The sequence below is a fragment of the Phocoena phocoena genome, chromosome 16 (assembly GCF_963924675.1).
Source record: "Phocoena phocoena chromosome 16, mPhoPho1.1, whole genome shotgun sequence".
In the NCBI taxonomy this organism is placed as follows: Eukaryota; Metazoa; Chordata; class Mammalia; order Artiodactyla; family Phocoenidae; genus Phocoena; species Phocoena phocoena.
Genome location: NC_089234.1, coordinates 63,310,823 through 63,325,762, shown reverse-complemented (window position 1 = coordinate 63,325,762; position 14,940 = coordinate 63,310,823). Strand labels below are relative to the sequence as shown.

General features: G+C 36.3%; 1 protein-coding gene across 1 annotated transcript in view; it reads left to right on the top strand.

Moving 5' to 3' along the window:
- DDX50 (DExD-box helicase 50) overlaps positions 1 to 14,940 on the top strand; it is a 32,571-nt gene that overhangs the window by 1,769 nt on the left and 15,862 nt on the right. The window contains exons 2-8 of the mRNA XM_065894935.1: positions 1,876 to 2,172; positions 4,725 to 4,800; positions 5,288 to 5,466; positions 7,584 to 7,701; positions 7,806 to 7,991; positions 8,485 to 8,630; positions 12,440 to 12,589. Of these exons, the coding sequence (XP_065751007.1) occupies positions 1,876 to 2,172; positions 4,725 to 4,800; positions 5,288 to 5,466; positions 7,584 to 7,701; positions 7,806 to 7,991; positions 8,485 to 8,630; positions 12,440 to 12,589 (1,152 nt within the window). The remainder of the gene's footprint in view (positions 1 to 1,875; positions 2,173 to 4,724; positions 4,801 to 5,287; positions 5,467 to 7,583; positions 7,702 to 7,805; positions 7,992 to 8,484; positions 8,631 to 12,439; positions 12,590 to 14,940) is intronic.

The window sequence follows — 14,940 nt, the reverse complement described above, 5'->3', positions numbered from 1 at the left end:
CCAGATGAAGGTAACTGGTTTTGGATGTGTTAAGATATGGAGCTGGGCCTTAGGTTCTCAGAACTGGAGTGCAGGTTAGGAAAGAAGCCTGGAAGTGTATGTTGAAGCCATGAAAATGGTATGAAAGTGTACATAGAGAACAGAGACTTAAAGAGCATCCACAGAAGGAGAAGGGAGAGGAGACATTGAAGAAGACAGAGGTAACAGGGTAAGGAGGGAATGTAGTGTGTTGTGGAAACCAAGAAGATGGAGAGTGTCGAGCACTGTGGATCTGATGTGGAACAATGTATTTCATCACCTTGGGTATTGCTGGGCTTGAACCTAGAGGTCTCATTTTATCTTGCTTCATCTCCCTGAAGTGCAGGCCCAGGAGCAATTCAAACCCTGAGGCTTGCTCTATAAATAATCTTGTTTTTCTATAGAAGAATCTATTGGTTTGGGGAGATGTGGGATAGTTCAGTTAACTAAAGATCAAATGATGTAACATATAACTCTATAACTTATATTAATGTAAAACTCTAATGTTTACAAAGCATTTTCAAATATTCAGTTTTCATAGCAACTCTTATTTCATGAATGAGAAAATTGTATGTGAAAGTATTCTATAGAAACTGTGTAAATCATGGTGAAAATTTTGGTGCTGGTTGTTTTTACCAAGACTAGTCACTACCATCTAATTTATTTTGAACATTTCCATCTAATTTATTTTGAACATTTGACCAAGTAATTTTGAAGTGCTAAATTTCCAAATCATTTCTTGCTGTCTGCAAATATTAAAACAAAAGTTGGCATTTCAAAACTAAAGTTGCACCCCCTCCCCCCCTTTTTAAGTTCTATTAACTAAATTTGTAAAACTTTAAAAAATTTTCTGGGATTACTAATATAGTTATCCTTCCATAGGAGTATAACAATTGGGCTTTTCTTTAACCTGTTTTTCAAAGTTCAGGGAGGAAGCATGATGTGAAAAGAGCATGGGTTTTCAGGTCAAACAGGGCTTGATTTCTAGCACTTTCACTTGCAAGAAATCCCATATGTGGGTCTTGGGCAAGTTACTTATCTCTAAGAACTTGTTTCCTCGTCTGTAAAACAGCAAAGGTGATACAGGTTCGCTATCCCTTATCCAAAATCCTTGGGGCTAGATACGTTGTTGAATTCAAAATTCTGGGGTTTTTAAAAGGGTAACACCGTAGTAGGGTTTGGGGCCCCGAACCTATAATCAAACACCTTAATATTAAATGTGAATATTCATACTAAGTGGAATAAATAAAGATTACAGATAGTCTCACATCAGTTGAAGACAAATTTTGCCACAAAATGAGTTCAGGTCAGGTAAGGTTTTGTCTCCAAATAAATTACAAAAAAACTTTCGGTTTTCAGAGCTTTATGGATATTGGAATTTCGGATAAGGGATTATGGACCTGTACTTCCCTTATAGGGTTGTTATGAAGATTTAAACAAGATAAGCTGAAAACATATTACACAATGCTGGGTAGGTACTCAGTAAATATTAATTTTTTTCTTGGAGATATTAGAAGTTTTTGCTTGTTTTTTAATTTATAAATCTTGAGTTCTCATTCTTTTACTGAAAAGAAGCTATTTCAGTTTCCCTTAAATGTTATAATGGGATTAAAGAGGGACTAGAGGCCAGGTCTTAAGAGTGCAAGATTTGGGCTGAGAAAGAAAGAAATAGGTAAAGCTTAGGCTTGGCATTAGCAACCAGTCTGGATTTCTACCAGGTACCTTTTCAAGATTACTGTAGATTGAGCTTTGCTGGTTGGGGGAGTCATACTCTAACTCCTCTAGAGTCTTAAAAGCAAAGCAAACCTTGTGACCCTCTTGTCACCCTCTTGTCACTGCTTCTTTGTTTTTCCACAGAGTGATAGAAGGAAGTCAAGGCACCATTATGACTCAGATGAGAAATCAGAAACAAGAGAAAATGGTGTTGCAGATGACCTGGATGCTCCCAAACCCAAAAAAACTAAAATGAAAGAGAAACTAAATGGTGACACTGAGGAAGGATGTAATAGACTTTCAGATGAATTTTCTAAATCTCGTAAGTCAAGAAGAAAAGATCTGTCAAATGGAGATATTGATGAATATGAAAAAAAATCAAAGCGAGTGTCATCCTTAGATAGTTCTACTCATAAATCAAGTGAAAATAAACTAGAAGAGGTATGGATACTTTTTGTTTTGCATTTGACATTATCCTTGAAATACAGGATAGTTTGATTCTTTAAGACTAATTAGAATTGATTCTACAGTGTTTCCTGCTTACTGTCCAATACTCTCAGTTGGACTGGGGAGTCTATACAGCTGAAACCTGAGCCTTTTCCCCTTTGTCTCTTGTTTCTTTCATTATATTGCCTTTTTCTTGGTGAAGAGATTGGTGCGGGGGGGACTTGGTCAAGTTTAAACCTTTCCTGTACATTTGGGTTCCTAAATAGATTTTCCAAATTGCTTATTGATGGTCACCTACTTGCATTTCTTACGGTTATTTCAGCCCTCATCATTACTCATGAATTAAGTTCTGACTTTCTGAAACGGGGTACATAAAGGCCTCTTGACTTTGTATATTTTGCCTTCTGTTTCTTGTGCTTCTGTAACAATAGCAACTTCCAGTGATTTTTAGGTCTTACTGTAACTCAATCTTAAAGCTGTTTGCTTTTTTAAAACAAATGAAACATATGAAAATGATCTGAAGAAATTTGTTCTCCTGGATATTAATTTTTGGGGAGGTATAGAAAACATGCTTAGTATAGAATCTTCATTCCTGGACTCATTACTTTTGCCAGTATCTGTTAGAGTAGGTATATTCTTCCACAGAATTTACTCAATTTGTTCTTGCACTTTTTTTTTTTTTTTTTTTCCGGTACGCGGGCCTCTCACTGTTGTGGCCTGTCCTGTTGCAGAGCACAGGCTCCGGACGCGCAGGCTCAGTGGCCATGGCTCACGGGCCTAGCTGCTCCGCGACATGTGGGATCTTCCCGGACCGGGGCACGAACCCGTGTCCCCTGCATCGGCAGGCGGACTTTCAACCACTGCGCCACCAGGGAAGCCCTGTTTTTGCACTTTTCCTCTAGCAGAGTTCATAGGTTTATCTGGGCATTACAAATTGTCATTAAATTACTCAGCTCTTAAACAAAAAAGAACTTTAATATTCTTAATAACTTTTGGTATTTAATAATCTTTACATTTAAAAAATCTGATAGTTGCTGTTAATTTAAATACATTTGAGCTTAATTTAATGTGTAATCTTTGGGGAGCTTTGAGAAAAAATGTTGAATCCTTGCTTTACAATACGGTGTTTTTTTATTTGTGAGTTTGCTATTTGTCAGGAAGCATACATGTTAGAGAGTTGTTCTAAATAAGGCCCTACAAATCTGTATTGCTGAGCAGCAGTGTACTTCTTGCTCTGTTGGGATTTTGCCTGCTATAGTGCTCTGTATTGTAATAAACTTAACTGTTTATTATTTTGTTTAGATTATGTAAGGGTTCAGGAGTTCTGCTTCTAGGAATTTATCCTCCTAAGGAGATTATCACGAGGTGTACAGAGATGTATGAATCAGTATCTTATCACAGTGATGTTGGTAATAGCGAAAAATTTAAACATCCTAAATGTCTGATGGTAGGCAATTGGTTTGATAAAATATGCTATACCTATGTAATAGAATGCATTGATCTTAAAGGGCATAGATATGTTAGAAAGGTATTCAGTCTAATTAAATGAAAAAAATGATTACAAAGTAGTATATACATATGATTTTATTTCATTTAAAAATGTGTATGTGCGTAGAGGAGTGTGTGTTTCAAATGTGTCTTTAGCTGATTGGATTGTAGATAATTTTACAATTTCTTTCTTTTAATATGGTTTACAATTTCTTTCTTTTAATATGGTTTCTAAAATTTCTGCAATGAAAATGTGTACTTTTCTAATCAAATTTTTTTCTTTTAATCTTAAAAAGATAACATTGAGGTTTGCTTAAATGGATTAAATTTGAATTTGATGTTATGTCTTTTATCTGGTCTTAGTTTGAAACTTGTTATGGTGTGTGGTTTTGGAACTACCTTCTTTAAACAACCAGTAATAAAGTTTTTAAGTAGATGTATTGTCTTTGTTCTATATATGCATTGACTAGTACACAAAGTTTTCAATAGATGTTAAATGACAATGTCATGCTAACCTCTATATATGTTTGAGAAATTTTCAAGCTTACAGGAACTTTTCCTTGTATTAATGACATAAAAAATGCTTTTTAGATTCATAGAACAACTTATTTAACTTTTAGTTTTAGAAACAATTTACTTTCCTCATTGCTTAGCTTCTTTTGGGGCGGTTTTATAGGCTTGTGTTAATCTTTGTAATTAATATTATCTATATCTGTGAATATGATTTAGATTATTGAATACCTCTTTCATAATACCTTCAGTCAGGTGGAATTATATTTTGATCTGTGTAGTAAATGTATTTCTAAAGAGTTTTTTGTGTGAATTAATCATTTTTAAATGTATTATGGGAAAGTATATTAAGCTTGTTATTTAAAGAGATAGTTTTGAAATTAAAAGAATTTATCTTGTAAGTTAATCTATACAGTTTTTGCAAATACTAACTAAAGTTGGTTTGTTAGTTCATTTAGTAGAGCTAAAAGCAGTAAATGAGTGAAAGATTCTAAATACCTGGTAGGATATGAACTATATCAGTTAGGTCTTTGATTTCATTTTGACAGACCCTAACACGTGAACAGAAAGAAGGAGCCTTCTCCAATTTCCCTATTTCTGAAGAGACTATAAAGCTTCTGAAAGGTACAATGAATTTTTTTAAAAATTTATTTTATTTATTTATTTTTGTCTGCGTTGGGTCTTCATTGCTACACTCCGGCTTTCTCTAGTGCAGTGAGCGGGCTTCTCATTGCGGTGGCTTCTCTTGTTGCGGAGCACAGGTTCTAGGTGCGCAGGACTCAGTAGTTGTGGCTCACGGGCTCTAGAGCTCAGGCTCAGTAGCTGTGGCTCATGGGCTTAGTTGCTCCGCGGCATGTGGGGTCTTCCTGGACCAGGGCTCGAACCCGTGTCCCCTGCATTGGCAGGCAGATTCATAACCACTGTGCCACCAGGGAAGTCCCTCAGACCAATTTTTAAATAATTCCTCTTTGGGGTAGGAATAACTGTAAATGTTGTTAGGTGATGTATCTTTAGGCACATGTTGATGAATCAGGAATGTTATTTTCAAATAAATGTAGTTTTTCCTATTGCTGGTCTTAAGTAAATATTTCAATGAAATCTCATTTTACAGGTCGAGGGGTAACATATCTCTTTCCTATTCAAGTTAAGACTTTTGGTCCTGTATATGAAGGAAAAGATTTAATTGCTCAAGCGCGGACAGGAACAGGAAAGACATTCTCTTTTGCCATCCCCTTGATTGAAAGACTCCAAAGAAATCAAGAGACAATTAAAAAAAGCCGCTCACCAAAGGTAACCATTATAGGGAGTAAAAGGTTTAAACATTAATGGAAAGAGAAAGAAAGAGTATACTGGTCTTGGGAATGCCCTGGTGGTCCAGTGGTTAGGACTCGACGCTTTCACTGCCGTGGCCCGGGTTCAATCTCCAAGCAGGGATTGAATCTGGGAACTAAGATCCTGCAAGCTGCACAGCGTGACCAAAAAAAACAAACAGACAAACCACAATATACTGGTCTTAAGTTCAAGTACCCCAAAGATAGAAAAGTTAGTCAGTCCTGGGGCATAAAGTAAAAATTTGGGTCCTAAAGCAAAAATTTGATCTTTAAGATAAATCTCAAGTAAAACTAAAGTGAGTTATTACGTATGAATGTAATGTGTATGGATCCATAGATGTCTTTGATAACTGTATATTATGAAGCCAGCATATCTGATTTTAGGAGTATTTACAGTTATATATTTAGTGACCTTTTTCTTCTCTTTTTTCAGTTCTAACCTTTGCTTTTAAACAGTAATTTTGCTGAAGTGGTATTTATTTATTTGGTCATTCAGTAAATAATATTTATTTTACTGATTGACTTTAAGAGTATTGTAGAAATGATACTGCTACTCCCTGTGTTGTTGGAGTACTGGAGATCTGTCTTAATTTATCAGTAGTAAAGAACAGAGAGGACCTAGTGAAATTTTAGCCTAAAATTTGACCCTTTTAGAACCTATGTTCACTTTCAGGTTCATAAACGTGAAGAAGAAAAGAATCAGTATTGGGACTTCCCTGGCAGTCCAGTGGTTAAGACTCCACACTTCCACTGCAGCGGGCACGGGTTCCATCCCTGGTTGTGGAACTAAGATCCTGCATGCCGCGCAGCGCGGCCAAGAAAAAGAATCAGTATCAAAATTTGAACAGATATGTGGCTAAAAGTAATTTGTTCTTTGAGACTCCTAAATATTATTGCAGTGTGAAAGTAAATTCACATATATGAATGTAATTAAATAATAGTGGTCTTGGAACAGGACAAATCTTTTTTTAGAGAATTCTGTTTCTTAGGTGAAATTAGGAAGTCTGAAAGTAATAGAAATAGGACACAGTCCCAACACTGCATTTAAAAAGCTTTTATGCTAGAAGGACATTACTGGAGATTCCAGCTCCACCACTTCTAGCTACTTGATCTTGGGCAAGACTCAACTTCTCTAAGACTCATGCTCCTCATTTGTAAAACTGGGAAAATAATGCCACCTCATTGGGTTTTTGTGAGGATCAAATTAAATAATTCGTGTAAAGCACTATTGTTGTTTGCAGAATTATGATCGGCATTGTACATAGAAAGTTTATGGCTACTTTTTGTTAAATCTGCACTTTCTAAATATCAAAAAAAGAGAAATAGAGGTAAATCAATTTTTGTATAACCTGTTTGAAACATGAGTTTTATTTGCTTAATAAGGGGCTTTGCCCCTTTTTCAGTAAGTCTCTTGGGATCCTGTGTAGAAGAAGCTGCTCTCATTAAACACCAAACAGTTAAGTCCATTCTCTGGTACTAGCTACAGATTCAGTTTCATATTCTACTTAACAAATAAATTGAAATATTTCTTTTTAAAAAATGGCACATATTGGGCATTCATTCATTCCCTCATTAAACAAATATTTTTTGAGTATCTATTCTGTGCCAGGGACTGTTTGAAGTTCAGGGAATATATTGAATAGTATGACATAAATAACAGTACTGACATCAATAATAAATAGTACTGACGTAAATCCCTGTCTTCATGGAGCTTACATTTTAGTGGGTGAGACAATGAGCAAATCAGTAGAATATAAATATTTTATATGGTGTAAGTGCTAAGGAGAAACAGTTAAGCACAGTTGGGAGGATATGAAAAGAGGGTTAGGAACCTCACTGAGAAAGTGACTTTTGAAAGGGGACCTTAAGGAAGTAAGGGAGGATATAATAAACATAAGCTGTTCTTTTTTTTTTTTTTTTCATAAGCTGTTCTTGTTATTTGTGCTCTGTCTTTAAATACTATGACATTAATGATGAGATTCCTAGTTTTAAATGCACCTTAAAAAATAGTCTTCTCAGTTTGAACTTCGAGGTCTACAGAAACTTACCTCTTTGTTTTTTAAACCTTTTGCTCAGGTACTTGTTTTGGCTCCTACAAGGGAACTGGCAAACCAAGTAGCCAAAGACTTCAAAGATATAACTAGGAAACTCAGTGTGGCGTGTTTTTATGGTGGAACATCATATCAAAGCCAAAGTGAGTGAACATGTCTGATGGTAGCACAAAGATCTATTTGCTACTCAAATCTAAAATCTACATTTGAATTTTTACATATTATTGATATTTCTCTCCTCTCACAGTTAATCATATTCGAAATGGTATTGACATCTTGGTTGGGACCCCTGGTCGTATCAAAGATCATCTGCAGAGCGGCCGATTAGATCTTTCTAAACTGCGCCATGTTGTGCTTGATGAAGTGGATCAAATGTTAGATTTAGGTTTTGCTGAACAAGTTGAAGATATTATCCATGAATCCTACAAAACTGGTATATCCTAATTCAAAATAAGCACATTAGCAATTCTTTTCTTATCTAAAAGCTTATGAATTTTTTACTTTATGATTTTTAATACATCGTCCCCAGTGTTCTAACAAAACTAAAGGTATTTGGTATCTGTTTTCTTCCTGAACAAGAAAGTACAATAGCATACTTTAACCATTTTCTTAGCTTTCTTTGCTTTCTTCCATGTATTATTTTATAGTAAGTAGTTTTACTAACTCATTTTACTGATTTCTTTGCTCATTGTTATTTCTTAAATTCTCATCTTCCTTCTAGGTTCAGTTTCTTCATATTGATATTTTCCCTCAGTTTTGAAAGTAGAAAGTTTTGATAATTGCAGTAAAGTTTATATGTTCAAAATTCAGCCCAAGTTTTGAATTTTTCATTATTTCTTTGAAGTTGGGGGGATTTTTAAGAGCTGACTACATTGTGGGATATTAAGAAATTAAGAAAGCATTTGAATTCTTTTTGTTTATTTAAGATTCTGAAGACAATCCTCAGACTTTACTTTTTTCTGCAACTTGCCCACAGTGGGTATACAAAGTTGCAAAAAAATACATGAAATCCAGATATGAACAGGTTGACCTTGTTGGGAAAATGACTCAAAAGGCTGCAACTACTGTGGAAGTAAGTAGCTTTCCAGTGTGATAGATTTTAGCTTTTAGTTGATATTTTGAAATTTGTTGAAGTTAAACTTATGTTTTGGGTACCAGTTCAGGCCAAATATCTCTTTTTTGCCCGTAGTCAATAAGATACCTATGTATTTCTATAGTTTGAGACTCAGGAGCAGAGTAAAATAAATAGGGGGAGAAAGTTTGTGAACAGGCAAGTCCTAACAGGAGATATACAGGCATCCATAGAGACAGACTTAAAGTATGTAGAATGTGAAAAACGAAGTAATTCATCACAATTTGCTGGTGTTGGGGCAATTTGTTAAAGCTTAGGTGGAAAAAAGATCCTCATTTCATACTGTATACCAAAAATATTCCCGAAGATTTAAAAAAATTAAGCCATAAAATAATTTACAGCAGATTGTAGGTCAACAGTTATTTGATTTGAGGAAAGGGTAGGCTTTTCTAAACATAAAGACAGAAGACAGAAGAAAGCACCATAAAGGAAAAGGTTTATAATTTTGACTCCATGAAAATTTAAACCTATAGTTTTTTTTAAAAAAAAGAATTAAAGGTAATATTTGCATTATTTTGACAGGTATGTACCATATATGTCACTTTTACATTTGACAGATGTACATATATGTGTATGTAAATAAAAATAGTCCAGGTGAACAAGAGTATAATCTATAAATACAATGTAATGGTTAAAAAGAATGAATTTGACTCATAAAAACCAGATTATAAAATGATAATTACTGAATCATACTATTTTAAAAAATACACAAATAATCCTAAATGGATTCTTTAGGTATTTATGTACAAAGTTAGGTGGGAAGGATAAACATCAAACTAATAATAATGTTTACTTCTGGGAAAGAGGACTTTTATAGTATGGGATGGCCAAAGGAAGCTTTTTGTTTATTTTGTAATGGCTGAAAGTTTTACATTAAGAGCATAAAATGTATCAGTGAAGAAAAGTTTATTAATGGGACTTCCTTGGTACTCCAGTGGGTAAGACTGTGCACTCCCAATGCAGGGGGCTTGGGTTCGACCCCTGGTTGGGGAATTAGATCCCGCATGCATGCAGCAACTGAGAGCCCGCATGCCGCAACGAAGATCCCGCATGCTGCAACTAAGACCTAGTGCAGCCAAAAAATTAAAAAAAGAAAAGAGAAAAGTTTATTAAGGACACTTTCAAACATGTACAAAAGTTGAATAGTACAAAGTATCTGATGTACCCATCACCAGGCTTTAACACTGATCTTTTCTATACCCCCATACATTCTTTAATCCTTACATTTGAAGCAGTCCAGTCATCATTTCATTTTTGTATAATTATATATTTTTTTAAAAGAATAAGGGCTCTTTAAAAACAAACAAACAAAAAACCACAAAGTTACCATCATAGTAAAAAAACCCAATTTTTTAATATCTTTAAATATCTAGTGTTCACATTACCCTAGTTGTCTTTTTTTTGTAAATAGGTTGTTTGAATATGGATTCAAGTAAGATCCTTATATTGCTACCAATCTATATGTCTTAAGTCTTTTTTTATCCATGTGTTGAATGTTTATTCACCATCTTTTTTTTTAATTGAAATATAGTTGACGTACACTATTTTGTTAGTTTCAGGTGTACTGCATAGTGATTTGATATTTGCATATATTGTGAAACGATCACCACAATAAATCTAATAACCATCTGTTCCCATACAAAGTTGTTGCAATATTTTTTTTTTTTTTTTTTTTTTTTTTTGCGGTACGTGGGCCTCTCACCGTTGTGGCCTCTCCCGTTGCGGAGCACAGGCTCTGGACGCGCAGGCTCAGCGGCCACGGCTCACGGGCCCAGCTGCTCCGTGGCATGTGGGATCTTCCCGGACTGGGGCATGAACCCGTGTCCCCTGCATTCGCAGGTGGACTCTCAACCACTGCGCCACCAGGGAAGCCCCTGCTGCAATATTTTTGACCGTATTCCTTATGCTGTATATTGCATCCCCGTGGCTAGAACTTTGTATCTGTTAATCCCCTTTACCTGTTTTGGGTCCCCATCTCCCCTGCCCGCACTTTGGCAACCACCATTTTGTGCTCTGTATCTGTGTGTCTGTTTTCATTTTGTTTTGTTTTGTTTTTTAGGATTCCACATATAAGTGAGATCATACAGTATTTGTCTCTCTGTCTGACTTACTTTCTAGATTCATCCATGTAGTCGAAAATGGCAAGGTTTCATTTTCTTATTGATGGCTGAGTAATATTCCATTTTATGTATACTCCACATCTTCTTTATCCATTCCTCTGTTAAATCCTTTAAAATACAGGTCCCTGTGTCCCTTTTTTTCTTTGCAATTTTTTATTGAAAAGAACCGATCATTTGTCTTACAAGTTTCCCATAGTCTCAGTTTTGCTGATTTGCAGCCCTGTGGTGTTAGTTAACATGTCCCTCTGCTTTCATTTTCCTGTGAGTTGATGGTAGATTGTGGGGCTTGATCAGATTCAGGATCTTTTTTATTTTTATTTTTGAGAGGTAGGGAGGAAGAAGCAAGACTTTGACATACCTGGTACAAATGATTCTTAGTTTCTTCTTTGTGCTTATCTCTTTTTTCCCTGTGTTATGTAATTAATTGTTTTAAACAATGTTATTGAGATTAATATGTTAAAATGCACAGACTTAAAATGTTACAGTGTATTTTTTCCCCAACATTTTATCATGAAGGTTTCAAACAGGCTGAAAAGTTGAGAGAATTTTACAGTGAACACGCATATACCCACCAGCTAGATTCTGCCATTAATATTTTGCTATATTTGCTTTATTGCATATCTACTCATCCCTATATCCATCTTATTTTTTTATTTATTTCAAATTGCAGAAATCAGTATAATTCCTCATAAGTATTTTAGTTTGCATATCTTTAGCTAGATTTCAATATTTACAATTTTTTTATTGAAGTAAAGTTCACATAACTAAAATTAACCACTTTGAAGTGTATCATTCAGTGTCATTTAGTACATTCACAGTGTTATACAACCATTGCTTCTATCTACTTCAAAACGCTTCGTTACCCGAAAAGGAAATCCTGTAACTATTAAGCATTTACTCCCTATTCCCCCCTTCTCCTAGCCCCTGGCAACCATCAATCTGCTTTCTGTCTCGATGGATTTACCTCTTCTCGTTATTTCATATAAATGTAATCATTACAACATGTGGCTTTTTTGTGTCGGGCTTCTTTTGTGTAGCATAATGTTTTCAAGGTTCGTCCACCTAATATTTACAATTTTTGAGATAAGATTTACATACAATAGAATGCAAAATTTTAAGTGTACATTTGCTTCGTTTTGACAAATTCATACACCTGTGTAACCCAAACCCCTATCAAAACAAAGAATATTACCATGATCCCAGAAAGTTCACCCGTGCCCCTGCCCAGTCCCCGTTCAGGAGCAAGTACTGTTCTGCTTTTTTTGCATCATAGATTATAGATTAGTTTTGCCTGGTTTAGAGCTTCAGACAAATGGAATCATATTGTGTATACTCTTTTTCTGTAAGCCTTCATTCACCCAGCATATGTTTTGAGATTCATCCATATTGTCGCATGGATCAGTAGTTGGTTCCTTTAATCACTGAACGGTATTCCACTGTATAAGTACACTACAATTTGCTTATCCTTTCACCTACTGATTGCTATTTTCAAATGGGGTTGGGGAGAATCGTTGTCTTATTGTCTTCCAGGAAGGCCAATTCTTGAACAAATAGAAAAAGCAATGTACAAGAGAAATCTTTTTCAATAATTTTAATGAAGCAGATATTTGATATTTTCTTTCTTCAAAGCATCTGGCCATCCAGTGCCATTGGTCTCAGAGGCCAGCAGTTATTGGAGATGTCCTTCAAGTCTACAGTGGGTCTGAAGGGAGGGCTATTATCTTCTGTGAGACCAAAAAGAATGTAACTGAAATGGCCATGAATCCACACATAAAACAGGTAAGTCTTTTTTCATGCTTTCTCTAATTGAGATTATAGGTATGAATCACTGAGCAAAAAAAAAATCATGGGGCTTCCCTGGTGGCGCAGTGGTTGAGAGTCCGCCTGCTGATGCAGGGGACACGTGTTTGTGCCCCGGTCTGGGAAGATCCCACATGCCGTGGAGCGGCTGGGCCCGTGAGCCATGGCCACTGAGCCTGTGCATCCAGAGCCTGTGCTCTGCAACGGGAAAGGCCACAACAGTGAGAGGCCCGCGTACTGCAAAAAAAAAAAAAAAAAAAAAAAAAAAAAAAAATCATGTCCTTTGTGGACTAGGTTTGATAGTCATTCTTGGAATTGAGTCTCATTCAGAAAGAATTTATAGCCAGCCTCTCATGATCTGTTAAATCAGGATAGAATTCTATCCGTTTTCACCAGAAGTTTTCTTAAAACTTTGCAAATGTGATCTTGAAAATACAAAGAGTGAAACAAAATGAGTTTCTGTGGGTAATATTTTAGAGTTGTGTATAAGAAGAATCGCAAATATCTATTGAATGAATGGATCAGAACACTAAATCCATGTGTTTTTTGCTGTTAACTTTTTATAGTAGAAAATTTCAAACTTATACAAGACATACACAGAAGTTGACAGTGCAATGATGTGTTCTTTTTCCAGCTGCAACAATTATCTTATTTCATCCAAATGCCCACTCATTTCTTGCTTCTGAAATTATTCTGAAGCAAACCTTAGATAACATGTTATTATGCCCATAAATATTTGGGTACGTATCTCTAATGGAAAAGCATTATTATTGTTTTTTTTTAATTTATTCTTTTGGCTGCACCATGTGGCATGTGGGATCTTGGTTCCCCAACCAGGGTTCGAACCCGTGCCCCCCTGTAGTGAAAGCGCGGGGTCTTAACCACTGGACTGCCAGGGAAGGCCAGGAAAGGGTTATTTTTTTAAAAACTCACAATACGGGCTTCCCTGGTGGCGCAATGGTTGGGAACCTGCCTGCTAGTGCAGGGTACAAGGGTTCAAGCCCTGGTTCGGGAAGATCCCACATGCCGTGGAGCAACTAAGCCCGTGCGCCACAGCTGCTGAGCCTGCGCTCTAGGGTCCGCGAGCCACAGCTGCTGGGCCTGCGTGCCACAGCTACTGAGGCCCGTGCATCTAGAGCCAATGCTCCACAACAGGAGAGTCCACTGCAGTGAGAGGCCCGCACACCGCAGCAAAGAGTAGCCCCGCTTGCCGCAACTAGAGAAAGCCCGCGCACAGTAACGAAGACCCAATGCAACCAAAAGTGAATAATAAATAAATTTAAAAAACAAACAAAAACACTCACAGTACTGTTATGACATCTAAAAAATTAATAGTAATTAAAATCTTCAAATATAAATTAGTCTTTAGATTCTCAATTGCCTCATACATGCTCTGTTTTCTGTAGTTTGTTATTTGGAACCTGGATCCAAATAAGAGTCTTTTTTTTTTTTATTAATTAATTTTTTTTGACTGTGTTGGGTCTTCGTTGCTGTGTGCAGTCTTTAGTTGGGGCGAGCGGGGGCTACTCTTCATTGCGGTGTGCAGGCTTCTCATTGTGGTGGCTTCTCTTATTGTGGAGCACAGACTCTAGGCGTGTGGTCTTCAGTAGCTGTGGCGTGCGGGCTCAGTAGCTGTGGCACACGGGTCAGTAGTTGTGGCTTGCGGGCTCTAGAGCGCAGTCTCGGTAGTTGTGGCGCACGGGCTTAGTTGCTCCGTGGCACGTGGGATCTTCCCGGATCAGGGCTCGAACTTGTGTCCCCTGTATTGGCAGGTGGATTCTTAATCACTGAGCCACCAGGGAAGCCCCAAATAAGAGTCTTGTGTTGTGTGATTTCATTAAGTCTCTTCAATATATGGATTCTTCCATCTGTTTTTTTCTTGTAGTTCTTTTTATTATTGTTTAAGAAACCAAGTTTTCATAATCTAGAGTATTGCTTCCCTGTGATATCATTTAACATGCTCTTCTGTTTTCTGTATTTCCTATAAATTCAGGTTTGTTTGTTTGTGGCAAAATTATTTCATAGGCAGTGGTGCACTTCCATCAGGAGGTATATAATGTGTAGTTCTTTCTCTTTTTGTGATGTTAACATTCATTGATAATAACACCCTTGGTCCCTGTGTCAATGTCTCTCCAGTTTTTTGTTGTTGTCGTCTGTCACTTGTTATCTAGAAGATTCCCAAGGAAGGGCTCATGGAAACAATATTCACTATTGATAATAGCTTGTTTGTAACTTTATACCTTAAAAATAATTTTGGATGGATATAACATTCTTGGTTCACATTTTCTTTCCTTCAGTATATTAAATATGTTTTTCCATTGGAATAAAGC